The 22,299-nt window shown below is 51.5% G+C and overlaps 1 protein-coding gene across 1 annotated transcript in view; it reads left to right on the top strand.

Annotated features, from left to right (window-relative positions):
* PCNT (pericentrin) overlaps window positions 1-22,299 on the top strand; it is a 1,129,672-nt gene that overhangs the window by 896,607 nt on the left and 210,766 nt on the right. The window contains exon 38 of the mRNA XM_086956243.1: window positions 17,990-18,212. Within this exon, the coding sequence (XP_086812369.1) occupies window positions 17,990-18,212 (223 nt within the window). The remainder of the gene's footprint in view (window positions 1-17,989; window positions 18,213-22,299) is intronic.

Raw genomic sequence — 22,299 nt, forward strand, 5'->3', positions numbered from 1 at the left:
GGATTCGGCATCAACAGGCCTTGGCAAAGGCAACCCACGCGGTCAGTGGAATCAGCGTCTGGTGCGGACCAGGAGGGTCCGGGGTGCTTCTCCTTTGCAGGGAAGCAGGGGCCAGTCTGGAGCAACCAGACCAGCGGTTTGGATTTCAAGGATCGTCTTCTAGGAGGCCACTAGCCAGCCGGCAAGTAACCAGACAACGCGTCGAGCAGCAATCAAGCAAAAGGGCGCCACGCAGATCTTGTGGATGCTGGAGGGCTGATCTTCTGTGCAGGAGCTGCTCGGGGCTGGGGCTTCTCAATCCCCAAAGCACTTCGTCGAGGATACCTCAGAAGTCGTGCTGGAAGCGAAGTGCAGTTTCTTCAAGATGGCCGGTCCCACGTGTCTCGTCGCACCCACGGGTCTCAGCTGTGCTGCAGATGTAGGTAGAGGTCGGAGAGGTCTGGGAATCCGGGTCTCGTCGGGCTCTGAAGTCTGGATCCTCGAGGGAAGACGACAAAGTGAAGCAGCTGGACGCTTGATGGTGCCTGCTTGTGCAGGGTGGACACTCCTTGCCCACAAAGGAGATTTCTTCAGTCTTCTGTGGAGCACTTCAGGATAATTTAACTTGGAATGGGACCAGCTCCTACCTTTATTCTGCTAAAGGGGGCTGTACTATCACTAGGTCCCTCCTATGGTTGGGACCAGGAAGGGGGGTGGTTACACCCCCTATCCTTTGTCCGGTTTCGCTCCAGAGCTGGGGCTGGGGTGCCCCAGCAACTGGTTTGAACCGGGGTATGCACAGAGCCACCTTGTGTGCCCCAGGCATGTCTCATTCCTTTCAGGCCTGTCCTACCCAATACACAAAATCCTGTCTGGGGTGGTGCTAGCACCTCCCCAGGCAGGAAACCCTTTGTCCAAGCCTCCCTCGCTGGAAGGACTCCCAGCAGCAGGAGGTCAGACTTGTGTCTGGTGGCAGCATCCATTTTGTGATGCTGAGGCTAGAGTTTAACTTTAACCGGGTTCACAGTTACATACATGTCATGTCCCTCTAGAAGGGTGGAATGCTACCCCCTTCCCCAGAACTGGCGAGGGGGTAGTAATCCATTTCGTATGACACCTTACTCGACATGTTTTGATAATGCTATGCCAAAGTTAGCAATAACCGCGAGGATTATAATGCTCTTAAGAGTATATGGTATAGCGTTATCATGGAAACAGCTAAAGGACTTGGTTCCGAAAGCTGCAGACAGGCTCAGCTCATGCCAGAGCACTATCTCACATAATTCCAAGCACTCTGCCTCCAGGATTGTTAAGGCCTGCCATAGGAGTGACTTATAGGAGTATATGTGTCCATTTTAGGTTTAGATATAGGTATACTATATCTAAAGCAAAGGGTGATTACACCACCTTGCCCCAGCTGATTGATCAGCCAGTTGTCAGATTTGGGTGGCCAGCCAGTGGTTGCATAATACATGCTGCAGCCCCTGGTAGGCCTTGGGTTCACTTATGCCTTGGTACCTATGGTACACTGTACAAGGACTTACAAGAGTGACCCAATACTAATTGGTAAATGCACCTAAAGTACATGGATGTCAATTTAGAGAGAAAACAGCTAGGCTGTGGGTCTGATTAGCAGGCCCACAGCCAGGGAAAGTCGTAAACCAGTGAAGCAAAAAGCAAAAATCTGGGTTGACCATAGGATTGCAGATCCTACTCTCCTACAGAGTTTATGCACTTTTCTTCCGCTATTTAGCAGAGAGTGATCCTCTTTCTCTCTCTCTCTCTCTCTCTCTCTTCTTCTGGGGATCATACCGTTATACCTGTCATTTTTATACTGGTACGGTGTGGCGCCAATCTGATAGAGACTGCTAGACGAAGATCCCTTCATCGTAGAATTATCCCCAGGCGTGAGACTGGATCCGGAAACTTTTTTGGCACAGCATGCCTGCGCGCCGGTGTGCGGGGCGAAATCACGTTGCTCAGCCAGGCGTCGTCCACGTTCGTGATGTCAGCGAGGTCACTTAAGACCCGCCCCGGCGCGCCTACAGCAGTTTTTTCCTTTTCCGCATGCAATGCGGATCCAGTCCTTGCTTTGGGCCTGTTTTTAGGGCCCCTTTTCTCTTCCATTTCTTTTTGGTGGAACAGTATGCGAATGCCTTAGGACTTCAAAACTTGCACGTTTTGTGGGCCTCTTATGTCGGCGACGGACCCTCACCTCATTTATATGTATTTGTTTGGGGAGGATCAAGGCACCACTGACTGTGAGGCGTGCCAACAATTGAAGCCGAAGTCGCGGCGGGAGCGCCACATGAAACTCCTCTCAGCGCACCTCTCCAGGTCGACATCCTCCCCTCGGTCTGCTTCGGCAGACTGCTTCAGATACGGCCGTGCTCCCCCTTCTTCGATGTCACGTGAGCGTGTCTCCCCGGTGTTGAAGTGTTGCAGTTTTTCTCCGGGGTCTGGTTTCTGGCCTGCCGGGGGCGTGGACTCTCCGCGGATGATGCGGCCCCGCGGGTCGTTCTTTCCCAATGTTGGGCCTTCGAGAGTCCAAATGGAGACATACGCGGCAGCTTTGCAGGCCTCGCTGGCGTCCTCCTAAGGCATCGGCGGATCCCTCGCCTTGCGCAGGGCCCTCCGGGGCGCTGCCAGCGGCTCCCGCCCCGGCGCCGTCTGGTTCGGATCCAGGGTTGAAGGATGTGGTGCTGTTGGGGTGCGGCTCCTCTGGGGCACCTCCTTTAGGCCTTGGGATCTCTACCTCCCCACACACTCCTGCGGGAGTCCCTGTGGTGTCGCGGGAGGTCGCCGGGGCTCAGGTCGCATCCTCGAGCCCCACTCGGTCCTTTAACAAGGTGGTCCTGTCTAAGGTCAAGGTGACACCGCTACGGCGCCAGCAGCAGCTGGGCCGTGCAGAGCCACAGGGCTTGTCGGGCACCTCTCGTCCCTTCCCACAGGCAGCTGCATCGTCGGAGGTGGAGTTGTCCCTGGCACCGCCACATTGCCTACCGGGCGATCTCGTCCACATTCTGGGCCGTGGCTCGTGGAGGGCATCGTGTCACTCCCCAGCGCCGCCCTGGAGCCGGTTCGGCTACGATCTCCACTCCGATCTCCACTCAGGTGTCCGGTACGGGGTGACCTGGAGAAACCTTGTCCGGTGACACCGGGTGGTGCCTATGTCCTGCCTGAGGCAGCGGATTCTTCGGCTCCGCTCGGGGGTCGCACCGCAGATTTGTCTTCGGACGCTCCTTCTCCGGAGGCAGGCTGTATAGTGTTATCGTCCTCCCCAGAGACTGGTCGCCGTGTGATGTCTTTTTCACTAGTGTAGAAGGGCGACTCCCCGCTCTTCCTGAGGCAGAGGTGTTCGTCGGAAGAGCGGCAGGTCCCTCATTTTTCAGCTTCTTCTGACTTCCAGGTCTGGCCCTAGCCCGTCCCGCTTGGCCTCGGGGACGGCCGCCTTAGTTTCCACCGCGGGGCCCTTTGGAGGCCGTGCTGCTTTCGCCCACTTTGTGTCAATGGCTATGGGCATCCTGCGCAAGGGTGACCCAGTGGCTCATTTTACGGCGGACCTCCACCAGCTCTCTGGTTGGAGGGAAATCTTTTAAGGTTCTCTCCTTTCTTCCTTGACGGGGGCTTGGAAGCTTCCTGCCTTGGGGGAATCGGTGCCTCAGCATCTTCTGCACCGGCACCTCCTGGCGCCGCTTGACCAGGCGTGCCTTTCCCTTCACCCCTCGGCCGCCAGCCCCCTTTTGCTGACCGCTTTTCCCTCCCTGCTGCCGCTGTTGAATCAGCCGTCCAAGGAGGCATGCTGGCTGGACTCTTGGGGTGCAACACGTTCGCCTCCACCAGCGCTGCCCTGCGGGCCCTTAACACCTTGTGTGTTCTGGCTAGGGCCTCCTCCTGTTTATGGGACTTGGCTGAGTCTCTGAGATCCGCAGCGTCCCAGGAGTCTAGTCAGACGGACTTACGGCATCATGCGTTCGATGGCCGGGAGCTTGCGGCGTTTATTCTCCGCTCCGGACATCTCAGAGGTGCTGGGCCGGGCCATGGCTTCCTCAGTCTCTCTCCATCGCCCTGCTTGGCTTCAGGATGGAGTATTCCCTGAGAATATTCGGGAGCGACTCATCGACCTTCCGTTTAATGGCAGCATGTTGTTCCATGCCCCGGCCGACGCCGCCATCCAAAGGCTCTTGGCTGGGCTCCGTCCTCCTCCTCCTCTATCCCCTCCTCAGTGACTCCTGAGTTGGGCTGACTCTGGGCCTACTTAGGCCGGTTGTTCTGGCTGTGGAGTGTGTTTTCTGGCCAATTGCGTCCTTCCTTTGGACTCTGGCATTGTTGGCTGCTGGACGGCCCCTTTGTTAATTGTGTGTGTGTTCTGTCGGAATTGTTGCGCAGACTTGGCCCTGAAATTAGGCCTTCTGCTTGGGCTGCTTGTTTTTTCTCTGCTGCGGAAGTACTTCCAAAGAGGGTTTCCATATTTTGGGACTTGACGTACCCTATGTGGGGTAGTGGTAGTTGAATATGACTTGCGCTCTGCTGGAGGTTCTCGCCGTCTTCGGGTGTCTGTTCTCCATGGCGTTATGTAGGTTGCTTTTTGCTTCTTACGTTTGTGTGCGCGGCCTCTCGTCGTGGTGTGCCAGGCGTCTCCTCCTCTCCCTGCTCCTGTCCTGAGGTCTGGGATGATCCTGGTTCTCCCTTTCCAGGCGCCGCCTACTCTGCCTTCCTGGGGCCTCGGGCTGTTCTTCTTGCTTCTGGCTGCTTTGTCTGCCGGCGCTGCTCTGGCAGGCAGGTTACTCTCGATCTGGAGTGGGTTCGCCTACTTTTCCTTAGTTTCCTGAGTCTTCTAGGCTTCTTCTCCCTCCCTCCCTTCCTGTCTTGGCATGGGGCAGAAGCTAGGTTGCTTTGTGGGGGAGTGGGGTGTTTCGGCCTCCCCGACCTTGCCCTTGGTTCCCCCACTGTGATGGTACAGGCCTCTTAAGCCTTCTTATTCTCCCCGTCTTCCTCTTGGGGTCGGTGGGGTTCTGCTGGTGGGGGTTCCCATTGCCTGGCAGAGACTAGGTTCTACCTGGTACACAGATCGGGTCCCCTGTGGGGCCCTCTGTTCTGTATTGGCTGCTGGGGGTCCTTTCGCAGTCCCTCCTTCCCAGGGGTATTGTTACGGTATCTATTCTATGTGAAGCAATCTGCGGCTAGTAGTCTCTATCAGATGTACAAGTTACTTACCTTCGGTAAAGATGTATCTGGTAGAGACGATTCTAGCCGCTGATTCATTCATGGCCCGCCCTTCCTCCCCTATTCTGCTAGGACCCCTGGGTTGGTCTTCGGTACTCGCCTCCCAGTGGGGAGCTGTCTCCTGTGAGTGCCTTCCTTGTTCTTGGCGGGTGGCCCCGTCTGGGGACGTTTCATCCTCCCTTAGTTATTTGGAGGATGGGGTTCCGGTGCCCTGCCGCTCCGGCTCCTCCAGGTTTGAGGGGGGGATTGCTTCCATCCCTGTCCTTCCCTCCCTCCTTCCATTGCTATCCTCTGATTAAGGGGCATCTGGCCATGTCTTGTCCTTGTCCCTTGTGGCTGGTTGCTCTTTGTTGGGGTGACTTGGAAGTTTGTTGTCCTGGTCTGTCTTGGGACTGGTTCCCTTCCTTGCTCAGGATGGGGGTGGTAGGTTACTACGTGTGACTTTTACGCATGTTCCTTGCCTTTGGGGCACAGGGGTGGAAGGCTGTCTCTGTGCTGGCAGGGTGGCTGCACAGGGCTCTGCTTGTCCTTTTTTCTTCCCTGCCTTTGGGTTCTGCTGTGTTGACACTGCTCTGTGTAGTGTTGTTAGTCACTGTTTCCTTCCAATTTTTCTGCTCTTCGCACACTGTTCCCATGCTTTCACAGTTTTTTATCTGGTGGTTCCACGTTGTGGTGCGGAAAAGTTCTCAAAAGAAAACTGATGTAAGTGCCCGGGGCGGGTCTTATGTGACCTTGCTGACCTCACAAACGTGGATAACACCTGGGCAGAGCCCTGTGATGTCGCCCCACCCCCCGGAGCGCAGGGATGCTGTGGCAAAAAAGTTGCCAGATCCAGACTCACGCCTGGGGATAATTTTACGTGAAGGAATCTATGGCTAGAATCTTCTCTACCATATACATCGTAACCAAAGGCATGTTGTTGGATACCTTTTATCCTGTGACTTCTGCTCTTTAAGCTGCTGGGGATGCTGTTGGACTGTTATGCTGCAGTTTTTCCCCTTTATCCGTCACCCTGTTGCTGGATCACATGCCTGGTGCTTTCTGTTGTCCTGTCAAGACCCGCCCCCCTTTTTGGGTCTGGCTGTGGTATCTATTCTGATTTAAGGAATCTGCGGCTAGATGTCTCTCAGATGTACGAGTTACTCACATTCTGTAACGATGTATCTGGTAGAGACATTGTCTAGCCGCAGATTCCTTAACGCCTACCCAGCCTCCCTGTTCTGCAAGGACCTTTTCTGGTGGTGTTATCCACTGGCCTCTTCAGTTGCCATTGGATTTTATCTTCAGGGGGTTCAGGTTGTTGCACTCCCCTGGGTGCTTCCATCTGCTGAGGGGCTTCTTTTCTGTTATATGGTACCTTTGATTCGCAGGAAGGTTCGTTTTCCTCTCCAGTTCCCTTCCCTCCAGTCTGCTCTACTGCCTCTGGGTCCTAGTCTCCTCGTGGTCATCCTTTTTGAGGGTCGGTTGTGCTCTGTTTCCTACCTCTGTTTTTTAGAGGGGAAAGGCCAGTCTTCTCTTTCTTTCCTACAGTGGACTGTTCTTTCTGTGTTCTGTTCTTACTGGATGGCACAGTTCCACATGGCACTATCAGTCTATTTCTGTCTGTTGTAACATTTTTCCCTTGTTGCACTCGGGAAGCTTGACCTGCGGGGCTCTTTCTCACAGTCTCTACTTATATTTGTAGGCGGTGTCTATTCTGTCCTTGGGATGGTGTCTCCCACCACCCCCTTCTTTATTCACGGAATTTTATTCCTCACACACTGTTCCCATACTTTCACAGTTTTTAGATGGTGACTCCACTTTGTGCCGCCGAAAAGTTTCTCTGAAGAAAACTGACGTCCGCGAGCTGGGTGGGACTTATATGACCTTGCTGACGTCACATATGAGGACGACGTCAGGGCGGGTCGTGTGGCGCCGTCCTCCGGCGCGCAGAGGTGCTGCTGCAAAAAATTTACGGATCCAGTCTCACGCCTGGGGATATTCGAAGTTAAGGAATCTGCGGCTAGACTTCAGTGCTTATGACTTTGAGTATTCCCCTGTAAGAGAACTAGGATTACAGGTAAGTAACTTATCCTTCTGGACCTGCTTGTTCATGGGCATGGTCCCCATTGTCCTGCTCCTGGGGATTATGCCTTCCTAACACAACACCCCACTCCAAAGAGTCTGGTGGAACAGCAGGGTCAACCCCAACACCTCCCCTACCACTATATCCGACTGTCCAAAAGAATAGCAACTTTTCACAAAAGAGTTTCCCCTTGCGCGAGCCTTGCTCAGGGAGTGATCGATGCCAGTTTGCTCCTCAGTGTTTAATCCCATTCCCTTTGAGATGTGGTGGCTCAAGTTTTAGCTGCTGTTCCAGAACACCTTAGGCATCTTACACCGGTTATTCAGGACAATCACAATGCAGGATAATTTGTGATGCAATCAGAAATGAGTACGATTGATTGCCTGAAGCGTGTGATGGATACAAGTGTAGCCTCTAGTGTCACTCATGAATGAAGTCCAGGCATCTTTAATGGTATCTCACATTTTTGGTGAAAAAAGTATTCTCTGCCTTGGAGCATTAAGAGGAGCAGAGCCACAGCACGTTCATTGGGCCTTTCTGCTCCCACAAGGCAATTCCACCAATAATTTTGGCCTCTCTGTGGATATGGTAGATACTTTACTCGCCAGACTCCTCCTCCTGCACAACTGGCTTTTCAGTTCTTTTGTGGCAGAGGTTATCTGCGACAGTGAGGACAGTGGGAACAATGGGCAGCTTAGTCTTCCATCCCCTCCAGCAACCTCAACCACAGAACAACTAAAGTGCGTCCTTGCTGGCACACAGCCACCTGGTGGGAGGCAAAATCTGATATTTCCTCTAGGGATGGCAAGCCATCACAAAAAGTGAATCCTCTAAATGATCAGACTGGCTATGCCTTTCTTTCCTTTTCACCCCACCACACCTTCTCCTGCCTTCAGAGCTGATGGAGGACATCTGTCCTACTAACGGCAGAAAGTGTAATCTTTTTTGACCAAAAGGGCAATCTAGATGGTTCCAGTCGGGTGTTACTCTTGCTACTTCCATGTGCCTCAGAAGGATGGATGCCTTCGTTTTTTTTGTTTGGTTTTTTTTCTTCACCAATTCAACGCTTTTCTGCGGAAAGACAAAATCAACATGCTAGTACCAGCCCAGGTCCTGTCTGCCCTAGACCCTGGATAATGGATGCTGGTGGTGGTCCTCCAGGATACTTATTTTCACATCCCCTCCTGCAGGCGGACAGGCGCAGTCAGCGGTCTAGGGTGGGCCAGACCATTTTCAGTTTGCAGTTCACATTGGGTATTAACGTAAATGATGGAGGATGGCCATAGCTCATCTACAAAGGTATCCGTCTTCCCCTACCTGAACGACTGGCTGTTGAAGGCTGCTTGCTCCAGTCAGTCTTCAATGGCCTTCAGATAACCGCAAATCTCCTAAAGTCATTGGTGGTCACTATTAGCAACCTGAAGTTAATATACACTCCTTCGCTTTAAATTAAGCCTTTCTGTGTACAGTGTGGGTTTGTCTTTCCCACAGATCAGTTTTGAAGACATTTGGGCTATGATTCCAAGGTTTCAGTCTCTGTCCTGGATTTCAGTGCGTAAGACTGAGCGTGCTGAGATTATGTTCCTCCTGCTGGTGACCATTGGCACATGTGGGCTCTGCAGTGGGACCTCAAATCACAGTGGACACAACATCAGGGATATCTAATAAACTGTTAACAGATTTCAGAGGAGATTGCAAAAAATCTGTAGTGATCGCTGCTGGACAACAAATGAATCAGTGATGCAGCAGACATCCCACTTGTTTCAGGGCTGCTAATGAGAATCTGGTAGCAGCATATGGATGGTTAGGGGCACAAGTCTACCAGCTCCTACTCTCTTGCTCGGACAGCCAACAATGCCTGAAGTGTGGCCTTAGCAGGCCCAGCACCGTCCTCAAAAGTTGGTGTTCCATCATGTCCAACAGATTGGTCTTGCAAATTGTTCAAAAAAGCTGTGTCCTACATTTTCTTTTCTCCTAACTCAACTAATTTGCAGAAGAGCATCTGTTCATCCTGCTGCATGACTGCCCATCTGGTTCCATAGAGAGGGTGCCAGAGTCTGAGAGAGGCAGGGGTTTATCATTATTTCATCATCTGAAAAAAAGACAAGTCCCCAGGCCTATTCTGGGTCTTCGACCCCTGAATGCGGAATGGCAAATTGCTTGGATTGGCTCAGATTCTATCTGCTCTTGATCTGTGTGGTATCTTTAATTTTGCAGGATGCATATTTTTGCACATGCATTTTGGATGCATATGATGTCCGGTGCTCCTCTTTAGAGGTCGGTAGTTTGTGTTCCTGTACCTTGATGACTAGATGCTGAAGGCGGGTTAGGTTTAGTTGATCTTGGATCACCTACGGACAATGGCCCAACTTTTGGTATTGTTGGGCTTCACCATGAACAAGCCGAAGTTCCACCTGGTTCCTTCGCAGAGGCTCCCATTCATTTGGGCAATCCTTGACACACTGGAGTTCAGGACATTTACACCACAGCAGCAGGTCCAGGATGTTCTGGTTGTGATTATATATCTGAAAGAAACACGTTAGTGTTAGATTCCTTACCTTAGAATATCCCCAGGCGTCAGTCTGGATCCGTAAACTTTTGCGTAGCAGTACCCCTGCGCGTCGGTAGGCGTCTTCTGCAGGCGTCCCCTGCGGCTCCGCGTCCGTCGTTGGCGTCGTGCGCCGTGATGACGTCGCTGGAGTATATAGACGCCGCCTCCGCGCGCTGACGTCAGTTCTTCTTTTTTCCGCGCCAGTGGACGCAGATCTGAAGAGCAGTACTCCGGTCTTTGACCAAGTTTTTTCGAATTGTTATCACTTTGTGCCTGCTAGGATGCCTGGGTTCAAGCACTGTGATGACTGTGAGCGCACGATGTCGGTCACAGACCATCACCGCCTCTTTCTCCGGTGTCTGGGCCCCGACCACGACGTGGACTCCTGCGTCGACTGCCGGGCCCTCACCAGCAAAGCTAGACGGGAGCGGTCCCGCAAGCTACTGGAGCTCCGGGTGTCGGCCCCACGTCGGGACCGGGAGCGGTCCCGGTCCGGCCGGAGGTCGAGAGAGCGTTCGAGGGAGCGGTCGCGGGGCCGCGCCGAGCGTTCCGGAAGTCGACACCACTCGTCATCCTCGTCAGGTAAGAAACACAAGAAGTTGGGGTGTCGTCATCGTACCCTCGACTCCCCCGACGCTCGCGCGATGCGGCCGGGGGTTCGGGTGACCCCCAACCCCGCGGCTCCGCGAGAGTCGCCGGCGCGGCCTGCCCCATACCCTCAGGTCCCTGGGCACGGTGCGACGCCTGAGGAGATAGAGGCGTTCCTCATGGCCATGAGGGCCCTGTCTCCTCCGGCGGGTTCCACGGCGCCTGCGGGCCCAGTGAACCCGTCCGGGGGCCCTAGCGGTTCTGCTGACCCTACCTCGACGCCGTCGGATGCTCCGATTCCGGCGGCGCCGATCCCGGCGCCGCTAGGGCCTTCAGGGTCGACGCCGGATGGACGCCCATCCAACCCGGCGCCGATTCCATCGGGGTTGCCCACGGCTCCGCCTCCGCGCGGCGCCGGTTCCTCGGTGCCGGCTTCGGGCGGCACTGGGGCTCCGGCGCCGGCTCCGGGCGGCGCCGGCCCCTTACCTTCACCGACGCCGGACGCGGGGCTGGACGGGCGTCGCTCGACGCCGGTCCCGGCGCCGATGGGGCCCATGAACCCCGAGGAGCCGGTCTACATCGTTGACTCCGAATACGGAGAAGATGAAGAGTTCGGTGAAGGTTGGGAGGGGTCTGAGGACCCTCTGTCACGCGAGTGCCAGTATGACCCGGACTGGACAGGTGACTTGGGGGATGCCAGTGGTCTGGACGACTCTCCTAACCCTGGTCTGATCTCTCCTCCTTCCGTGGCATCGGTGGAGGGAGCTGCATATTCTGTGGTGCTGATGAGGGCTGCCAAGGCCTTACACCTTGAGCTCCCCATCGCGGCCGTGAGGCCTAACATCCTCACCGAGGTCTTCAAACCGCAGTCATGCCCACAGGAGCCACTGCTGCCGTTTAATGAAGCCTTGTCGGACGTTCTGTTGGGCACGTGGTCCAGGCCCGCTTCAGGTGCGCCTGTCGATCGGAACGTGGCCAGGCGCCACCGTCCTTGTCCGGACGACCCCGAGGTCCTGTCTACCCACCCCACTCCTGAGAGTCTGGTGATCCAGGCCTCGACCTCCCAGTCCGCATTCCCGTCGGCCCCACCCGACCGGGAATCCAAGAGGTATGACCAATTTGGCAAGAAGGTCTTCTCGTCCATTAGTTTGGGCCTGCGGTCTTGCAACACCGCCTGCCTCTTGGGCCGCTACACCCACTCTGTGTGGGATACGGTCGCGGAACTGCTGCCAGAATGCCCCATGGAGGTGCGGGCAAAACTCGGTCAGGCTGTGGCTGAGGGCCGAGATGCAGCGAAATATTCGATACAGTGTAGTCTTGATACGACCGACTCGCTAGGCAGAGCTATGTCAACAACGGTGGCGATTCGTCGCCACGCCTGGCTGAGATCCGCCAATTTTTCGGCAGATGTCCAGAGTACATTGATGGACATGCCTTTTGATGGCTGTCACCTGTTCGGTGACAAGGCGGACCACGCGCTGGAACGCTTCAAGGACTCCAGGATTACGGCCAAGTCCTTGGGTCTCTCGACCCAGCGTCAGCAACCGGGTTCGTTTCGCCCCTTTCGTGGCCAAGGAAGGGGCGCCCCCACACGTGCTGCCAGCCACGCGCCGCAACAATCCTTTCAACGCGGTGGCGGCCGTGGAAACCGCCGTGGCGGCGGTCGGGGACAACGGCGGGGTCAGACCACACCCTCCCCCGCAGCATCTACCCCAAAATCCTCCTAGTCCGTGCTTTCGGCCCCATGTGACGCCAGTGGGTGGCAGGGTTCGCCATCACCACGCTCACTGGCGCACGATCACTTCGGACAGGTGGGTGCTGCAAATTGTCCGAAGGGGCTACTCCCTCCCCTTCGAGACCTCTCCTCCAGCCATGCCACCGCAGAACCACCGTGTGTCGGGGGACCACTTGACACTTCTGCAGGAGGAAGTTACGGCCCTCTTGGCCAAGGGGGCCATCGAGCGCGTTCCTGGGCCAGAAGTAGGGCGTGGTTGTTATTCCCACTACTTTCTGGTGCCCAAGAAGGACAAGGGGGGCCTACGTCCTATCTTGGATCTAAGGAACGTCAACGGCTTCCTCCGGAAGGAGAAGTTCAAGATGTTGACGTTAGCTCAGGTCTTGGCTGCTCTAGACCCACAAGACTGGATGGTAGCGTTGGACTTGCAGGACGCCTATTTTCACATCCCCGTCCTGCCGGCCCACCGGCGTTACCTGCGGTTCACGGTAGGCCTGGAGCACTTTCAGTTTATCGTGCTTCCCTTCGGCCTTACCAGCGCCCCACGGGTGTTCACAAAGGTGATGGCGGTGGTCGCAGCCCATCTGCGCAGGTTAGGGGTTTCAGTCTTCCCCTACCTAGACGACTGGTTGTTGAAGGCGGGCTCGCCCCAGACAGTCGTCCACCACCTTCAGATGACGGCAGACCTCTTGCACGACCTGGGGTTCTCCATCAATGTGCCGAAATCACACCTGTGTCCCTCTCAAAAGCTCCTTTTCATCGGAGCGGTTCTGGACTCGGCGCAGTTTCGGGTTTATCCTCCGGAACGGCGGGTTCGGGATATTCAGGCTTTGATTCCCATCTTTCAGCCGCTATCCCGAGTTTCGGTCAGGTTGACGCTGCGGCTGCTGGGACTGATGGCTTCCTGCATCCTTCTGGTGCATCACGCCCGGTGGCGGATGCGGGCTCTGCAGTGGGACCTGAAGTTTCAGTGGGCCCAGCATCAGGGCAACTTGTCCGACCACGTCTTGATCTCGGAGGGCACTGCGAGACAACTGCAGTGGTGGCTTACGGACCACGATTGGGTCAGGGGCAAGTCCCTCTCCCTTCCCCAACCGGAGCACGTTGTCGTGACGGACGCGTCCCTCCAGGGCTGGGGTGGCCACTTGGGAGAGGCAGAGATCAGAGGCATCTGGTCTCCGGCGGAGTCCCGGCTCCATATCAACCTGTTGGAGCTGCGGGCGATTCGTCTGGCACTGAAGGCATTCCTCCCCTTTGTCAACGGGAGTGTAGTGCAGGTGTTCACCGACAACACCACCGCCATGTGGTACTGCAACAAACAGGGCGGAGTGGGGTCGTGGACCCTTTGCCAGGAGGCTCTGCGCCTCTGGCAATGGCTGGAACGTCAGGGCGTGACTCTGACGGTTCAACACCTGGCAGGTTCTCTGAACGCCAGGGCGGACGAACTCAGCCGTCGGTGCTCGATGGATCACGAATGGCGTCTGAACTCGGACGTGGCGCAAGGCATCTTTCTGCAATGGGGAGAGCCTTGGTTAGATCTATTCGCCACAGAAGAGAACGCGCAATGTCATCAGTTCTGCGCGTTGGAGTTTCCAAGACGGCACTCGCACGGCGACGCCTTTCGGCGCGAGTGGAGTTGCGGTCTGTTATACGCCTTTCCGCCTATACCACTTCTGCCCAGAGTGCTGAAGAAGATCAGGCGCGACCGGGCCCAAGTTATCCTTGTGGCTCCGGACTGGGCTCGAAGGTATTGGTATCCCGAGCTACTCAGCATGTCAGTCGGTCCCCCGATCCGCCTGCCCCTTCAGGAGGACCTTCTGTCGCAGCAGCAGGGGACGGTCCTCCACCCGAACCTGTCCAGTCTCCACCTCCATGCTTGGAGATTGAGCGGCGGCAGTTGAGGCCATTTGACTTGCCTCCTGAAGTCTGTGATGTTATTCTGGCAGCCAGGCGTCCCTCCACTAAGTCGGTATACGCCTGTCGGTGGAACAGATTTGTGGCATGGTGCACAGCAAAGGCTGTGGATCCTCTTTCTGCCCCTCTTTCGGAGGTTCTTCTGTTTCTTCTTTCTCTTGCCCAGCAGGGCTCTGCTCTGGGCACTATCAAGGGCTACCTTTCTGCCCTTTCAGCCTTTTTGAGGCTTCCTGATCAGCCTTCTTTGTTCAAATCCCCAATTGTAACTCGATTCTTGAAAGGCATCACTCACATGTTTCCACCTGTTCCGTTTGTGATGCCTCAGTGGGATTTGAACCTGGTTCTGACCTTTCTAATGTGTGCTCCCTTTGAGCCCCTTCATTCTTGTCCTCTCCGTCTCCTGACTTTAAAGACGGCTTTCCTGGTTGCCATCACCTCTGCCAGGAGAGTGAGTGAGCTCCAGGCTCTTTCTGTCCAACCTCCTTTCCTGTCCATTCATCCTGATAAGGTGGTTCTGAGGACTAGACCTTCTTTCCTGCCCAAGGTTGTTTCGGCCTTTCACATCGGGCAGTCCATCACCCTCCCTTCCTTCTTCCCGCCTCCGCATCCTTCAAAGGATGAAGAGCGGCTCCATCGTCTGGACCCAAAACGTGCGCTTTCATTTTACATGGATCGCACACGCCAGTTCCGGGTGGATGACCAACTGTTTGTTGGCTACGTGGGTGCGAAGAAGGGACGGGCGGTCTGTAAACGTACCATCTCTCGATGGGTCGTCCTCTGCATCAAAGCGTGCTACTCTTTGGCTCGGAAGGAGCCTCCTGTTGGGCTGAGGGCCCATTCCACTCGGGCCACGGCGGCTACTACTGCCCTGGGCCGGGGAGTCCCTTTGCAGGACATTTGCCAAGCGGCTACGTGGGCCTCGCTGCACACCTTTGCGAGGCACTACTGCCTGGACAGTCAAGTCCGGAGGGATGGCTTCTTTGGCCGTTCTGTCCTCCAGGACTTTCTGGTGTAGTATGGTATTGGTTCGCAGACCCACCACCGGGGTTGGTATTGCTGGGGTATGTATTCTAAGGTAAGGAATCTAACACTAACGTGTTTCTTTCAGATGAACAAGTTACTTACCTTCGGTAACGATATATCTGTAAGAAACATTAGTTAGTGTTAGATTCCTTACCGAACCCACCCATCCTCCCCGTTCTGCGAACTGATACCTAGGGTTAAGGTCATCCCTTTCAGGGCCCTAGTTTCAAAAGGCACCAGTGTTGGTTCTCTCATGGCTCTGCGTCTTCTGGCGCGGAAAAGCTGTGTACAAAGAACTGACGTCAGCGCGCGGAGGCGGCGTCTATATACTCCAGCGACGTCATCACGGCGCACGACGCCAACGACGGACGCGGAGCCACAGGGGACGCCTGCAGACGACGCCTACCGACGCGCAGGGGTACTGCTACGCAAAAGTTTCCGGATCCAGACTGACGCCTGGGGATATTCTAAGGTAAGGAATCTAACACTAACTAATGTTTCTTACAGATATATCGTTACCGAAGGTAAGTAACTTGTTCTTCAGGCTCAGTACTGGGTCACCATGATCATTCCTGTGAGGCTTCTTTTGCCTCATAGCTTCATGCATTCTCTTTGACGACAATGCCAGGTGGCCCATGTGTGCTCTGCAATGGAAAATGAATGCCCAGTGGTCCCAGCATCATAAATGCTTTTCCGACAATTTTCAGTGCTCTGGGAAGGTAACTTGAGATCTGCAGTGGTGGCATCCACAATTTGTCTAAGGCAGGCGTCTCTCTTTCCCACTTGGAGCTGGTGATGGTAACCAATGTCACTGCTGGGATTTGAGGGGTGTTCAGAGGAGTCCGATACCCAGTGAAGGGATGGCTTAGCGTCTTCTGGCAGGAATGAAAAATGAGACTCCTATAAGCCTTTCCCCTACCACCTCTCCTGCAGTGAGTTCTGAAGATCTGGAACGATCATTCCCAAGTCATCCTAGTCGCCTTGGATTGGGCCAGGAGAGTGTGGTACCCGAAACACTTGGTAGAGAGCTTTTTATTCCTCCTATCAGGCTGCCACGGTGTGAGGACCTTCTGTGTCATCAACAGATTAGGTCCTCCACCCAAATCTACATGGTCTACACCTCCATGTGTGGAGATAGAACGGCTGTTAATTGACTGTATGAATTATCATCTGAAGCGGTTGATGTCATTCTCACCACCACACACCCCTTCACAAAAATACCTATGCTGGGTGCGCTGGCAGATTTGTGGCTTGGTGCGGACCTGAGACACTGACCCTTTACAGATTTTTGTCGGACAGACTGTCCCTGTTGAATTCACTAATTGTGATGAGATGTATTAAAGGTTTGCCACAGATTTACTCCCAAGCAGTTGGTGGTGCCATAGGTGGACCTTAACTTGGTTTTTACTGTCCTCATGTGTATGCCTTTAAAGCCAATGTATAGCTGCTTGCTGTATCTCCAGACTCCAAACTGTCTTCCTCATTGTGATCATGTCAGTTTGTTGCATGAGGAGAAACTCACACTGCACTCCCCTACATCATGTTTGTTCTGGAAAAATTGGTGCTGAGGACTTTCTACCAAAGTTACGTTTGCAATCGGTCACTCTGCCATTGATCTTTGCTCCCCCTCCTTCAACGAATAGGAGAGGAAACATCCGTTCGCTCCTAAAAAACTTTAAGCTTTTACGTAGATCTTATCAGGTAGCATCCTATGAACAACCAGCTAATTGTGGAATTCTCTGCAGCGAAGAAAACAAAAGCTGTACAGAAGAATACGTTTTTCCAGTGGATAGTTCTCTCCAGTAAGACCTGCTACTCATTGGCCTAGAATCAGGGGGCTTCGACTTTGTTGATGCAACGGGTGCCTGCCCTTGACAAATGCTAGACTGTGACGTGGGCATCAGCAGTCTATAGAATCTCAAACCACTACTGCCTTGACAGCCATGTTCGGCAGGAAGGACATGTTACCTGCTTGGTTATGCAAGACATTTTGGTCTGAGCCCACTCCTCAGATCTTCCACCTTGAGGAAAGTGCTGTATTGGTATCTATTCCAAGGTGAGGAATGTACAATTAGAAGTATCCATCATAACAGCAAGTTTTTTGCACTCTAATTCTTTTTGTGATGGATTATGTATCAAACTGCAGATGCCTCACTGCCCTCCCACCACCTCATTCTGAGGACTGACTAAGATCTAAAAAAGACCAGAGTTACCATTCAGCACACGGTGACAATCAATGGCTCGCATTCTTCATCTGACGGGTGCTTATGGGTGGCTCTGCTACGTGACCCCAAAGGTTGTATGGAGCCAGCGCGGAGTTGTACGTTGCGACCTAGTAGTGTGCAGGACCTCTGCTTTGGAAAAATGTCTGGATCCAATCTGGTGCTTGGGGAGTACTAAGGTGAGATATCTGCGTTACATAAGTATACATCATAAAGTATAATTTCCTTTCTGTTACACAACAAGCTGCTGGACCTGTGATTCCTTCCCCCTCCCCTTGTAACCCCTAGTTCCCAAAAGCTGTTCATGTAATGGAACACGTTGATGAAAACATGCCAAAGTTTACATTAGTAACCTATCATCCACAAAGTAGCATTTTTTGATCAATTAATCAGATAAAGATTTCGTAATACTGTAATAAATCCATTCATCCTTCCAAAGTAAGGAAACTTGGTAAGTGAGACTGTTTGCATCTCATGCCCTCCCTTAATAAGTTATTTATCCATAGCAACCTGCTCCTGTACATGTAACAATTAATTTGTAACAACTAAGTTAGTCCTCCAGTTTTACGGCTTAAGTTTTTTGCAATTATATGTATAGGGCAAGACGTGTGTACTTGCCACTTTCTAGTATCTTAGGATGATGGCATTTCTTTAGGTTGTTAGTTTTATTTTCTCTTGTGTTGCAGTTGAGTTGTTGGAGTATAAGCTCCAGCAGGAAACTTCCATCACAGGTGACTTACACACTTCTCTGAACCGTGAACAAGAGCGAGCCTCTGAGCTTCGGAAACATCTTGGGGAGGAAAGAGAAGGTGCATTCCAACTCAAGTCTGATCTGGCTGAGAGCAAGCAAGAAGTGGGGCGGCTGTTGCTGTCCCAGCAGGATCTTCAGACTGTGATCTCTAGGCTCAGGTATTGACTGGTAATAGTCTTTGTACTTCTGCCATAATAGTCTAGGAAAGTGGTGTTTACTCTGACACTCTAACACAATTCATTGATTTCATTGCTATATATATATATATATATAGATATAGATATAGATATACACACACACACACCAACAGTTCCAAAAACTTGCTCCATGATCGTGCTCAAGATAGGGACACAGACTCCTATTCGGTGCGTGCTTTCTTTATTATTCTTTAAAAAAGACGATTCGGCATGGTGGCATGACACGTTTCGCCCAGCAGGTGGGCTTGTTCACATGTGTAGACTAGGAGTTTTTAAAACACCTTTCTCTACCACTCATTGCGTCATATGATTGGGTGAACATAAAATAAATAATTCCAATGTGAAATACATAAAGTTCAATCTAAACATGATTCTACATTAGAGGAATACCATTGATGTACATTTTAAAACTATTGGGATAAATCCCTGAATAAGTTAACAAATAAATAAGTACATGTATTTACATAAAAACGTGGATGGTATTGCAACATGACTAAGAAATAATGAAGAGGTACTGGTACAAATACCAAGACAATCAAGAGTACGTTGTCTTTAACATGTAATTTGGTTTTAGGCATATTCAATTATAGACAAAAATGACATCTTTGTCATAGACAGTGAATCACCAAAACTGTGAAAATTCAAAACCTTCACCTCGTTTTCTCATTCATTAAATTGATTCAAACCATGTTTCCTTTGTAGGGTGTAATATTCCTCTATGTAGTAAGTGTGGAACTACACTGAAAGTACTTACAAGTGCTGTATAGAGTGATTAAAGTGCATAAAAGATACATAAATAACTAATCACAATTAAATGTCTTGTGATTGTTGGGAATATAAAATATGAAATAAAAATTAAAAATAAATGAAAAAAATGAACAAATAGAGTTTCAGACTGCTTAAAGTAGTTGCTATCAAAAAAGAGGACTTGATGCAAGTCATCCTAAATTTACTGTAATTGAAAATATGTTCAGCTTTTAGTGTTAAATTCCGGAGGTTTAGGATTGCTTATCTGAGTGAGAATTCACGAAATTCAAACAGTTTCCTGCTGCCATCTAACGTACAAAAGTTTGGGGGACTTTGAGACATAATAGCTTCTAATGCGGGTACATAAGTCTGGATCAAAATGTGTTTCTATGAGTACTAATATTGCACGACAGGTGTGTAAACATCTACTCTTTCTATGTAAATAAATATATAAATACACATAAATATCATAGTATGAAATAAATGTAAAACTAATTATGAAAGTATCTAAATAATATAATATTTCCATATCACCTGTAATAACACATGTAAACATAGAAATCCTGTAAACTAATATTCCTTGACCGGTGTAAACAATCACTCAATCCTTCTGCATTCATAGATATATAAATATATAAATATTTTAATATAGAGAAAATGTAAAAACTCGTCACAGGGTATAGTTAAATTACGTTGTTTTCATATACATTTTTTTTAAAAGTAAACCGACTAGTTCCGCATATCTAGTGAAGCAATGTTGTCTACAAAAAATTGTACAGTTCCTACCCATTGTTCAATCCATTCGGAGTACCGGTGTTTAATTCTAAAATGAACTTGGATTACAACTGTCTACGGACTTTTTCTCTATTTCCTCCCCTTCTCATTGGTGGTACTGTTGCTATGACATAGTACTTCAGATCTTCCAGTCTATTCCTGTGTACCGCCTTAAAGTGTCTGGCCACTGGGTAATTCATGTCAGAGTTGACTATCGCTCTCAGCTGCTATAAAATACGTACATGCACCTGAAGTTTGGTACTTCCTACATATTGTAAGTTGCAAGTGCAACCCAAAACATAGACAGCATATTCTGTCCAGCAGGTGTATCTTGCCTTGATGTGGTTGATAGATGCCCCAAATATGGTAGACTACTGGGTGGTGTTTATTCCAAATTTGCACGCTCTACACGTGTTGCACTAAATAAAACCGTTACGGGGTGCTAACCACATTGTGCCTGGATGACTAACTGGATGGTCAATTCAGGACTGGGCTTGACTTAAGCGTTGTACATGGATTGAGGCTTTCTGAATGTCAGTGCTGGGGGGGGGGGTCGGGAATAACTGGCTCAAAATTGTGTCAGTTTGAATTATTGGCCAGTGTTTATTTATGATGGTCCTAATCTTTTTGTGTTGAGTGCTGTATGTAGTAATGAATCTCAGAGTTGGTTTCTGAGTTTTCTAACACGGCGTGTCCTCTTTTCTTGAAACCTCATTTCTTGGAGCAAATTAGTAAATCATTTCTGGACTTGGATCTAACTTTGGACAATGCGATGTTAATGACCTGATCACTGTATCCCCTGGTTAGCAATCTGAGTCTGCTTTCCTTGGCATATTCTTCAAAGGAATGGTCGGTGCTGCAGATTCTTTGTAGCCTTAGGAATTCCCCATATGGGATACTTCTTATCAAGTGGGTTGGGTGAAAACTGGACGCATGAAGCGTCGAATTTCCGGCAGTACTTTTTCTAGGGGGCGTGGCTTTGACAGCAATGAGGAGTCGAGTAAGTCCAAAGCTCCTCTGCACTCCGGGACCAAGCCAAGAAAGATAAGTGAAATTCCGATACCACCGAGGACACCAAAACAGAGACCCTGCTGCCGGAGCCCACCAGGCACAGAACGGTAGAGAAAGCGCATTGAACAGACCACCCAAGAAGCAGTTATAACCGAAAGAAAATTACGAATCGCAAGCAAGAACAGCCTCCGCTGGACCCCCACTTGGCCTAGATCGAGCGATAAAAGCTATCGCCAGCAGACCCACAAGCACAAGAAGCGAAAGCAAAAAGACCAGGGGGCAGCCATCTTAGAAAAACAGAGACAAATGTAGAAACGAGGTACAAACAAGATATGCTGTGAGAAACAATACATCAATCAGAACAATATCCAGTCCAGCATTGCCTCCAGACGTCCTAGCCGCCTACCCGCCTCGATCCACCCTATCTCTTCCACAAGAGGCGTGTACAAACCCGTAAACCAAGCGGCAGCCATTTTGAGGGGGGCAGTGGAACAGACAACGAGGCGGCCATATTGGGAGGGACCGAGGCACAGAGAAACCAGCGAACAGAACGGGAGCCTCCGGCTGGCACACAGACCGGCATCGCGCTACAGATGGAAGACTAAAGACCGTATCACGATAAGAAGAAGACACCATCACGAGACACAGAGCGTGTAACCAAAAGCCAAGAAAGCATAACCAAGCCAACAATAGAACAAGCGGCCATCCGGAGGGGAGAACAGTGCCACTAACAGCGAGGCAGGACTTGAGCGTGCATAAGCTGTAGATAACCCTGGCGAAAGAACAAAAAGGAAACGATACAAACGCTTGCAGGGCGGCCACCTTAAAACTAAACGCAAGCAATAGACCTGGATCACTCCTAGTTGACGGCCATCTTGATAGGTCCCAAAAACAAAAGCTGCTCCGTAGAGAGCGACCATCTTAAGAACCATCACAAAAGCCAGTTCCTGGAACGCCAAGAAATAGGCACAAATATTGCGCAACAACTGGGGCAAAATCAAAGAAGGAGAAACGAAATCGAAATCGATCCCTAAGACCCGGCGGTCCCTACGGCTGGGGGAGAACAGGACACAAAACGACCCACCCGCACATCGCCAAAACAAAAACCAAGGGCAAACCACAAAAGGCTGTACAGGTCCAAGCGGACCTGCAAGAGAAAACGGGCCAAACACGCTAGCCAAGAGACCCCGGAGCTTGAGCAAGAACAGCGCCAACGAGCAACACAACATACCATCACACCAGACAAAGGGACTAACACAAGTACAGCACAAAAGCCCCACACCGGTCGCACAGCCAGAGCAAACAAGCGTGCCAAGAAACAAAAAACAACAAGAAATAAGCACCAAAACTGCCGACAAGACGAATAAGGACCCAAAACTAGCTAAAGAGCGAGAACCTACAACGTATACAAGGACAATAAGAACAACTGCAGCAGGCGAACAAGACAAGAGACCAGCGCTTAAGACTACACTCGGCATCGAAAAAAGGTTTGTGATCGTACAGACCAAAAGAGGGC

This window comes from Lissotriton vulgaris, chromosome 2_1 (assembly GCF_964263255.1).
Source record: "Lissotriton vulgaris chromosome 2_1, aLisVul1.2, whole genome shotgun sequence".
In the NCBI taxonomy this organism is placed as follows: Eukaryota; Metazoa; Chordata; class Amphibia; order Caudata; family Salamandridae; genus Lissotriton; species Lissotriton vulgaris.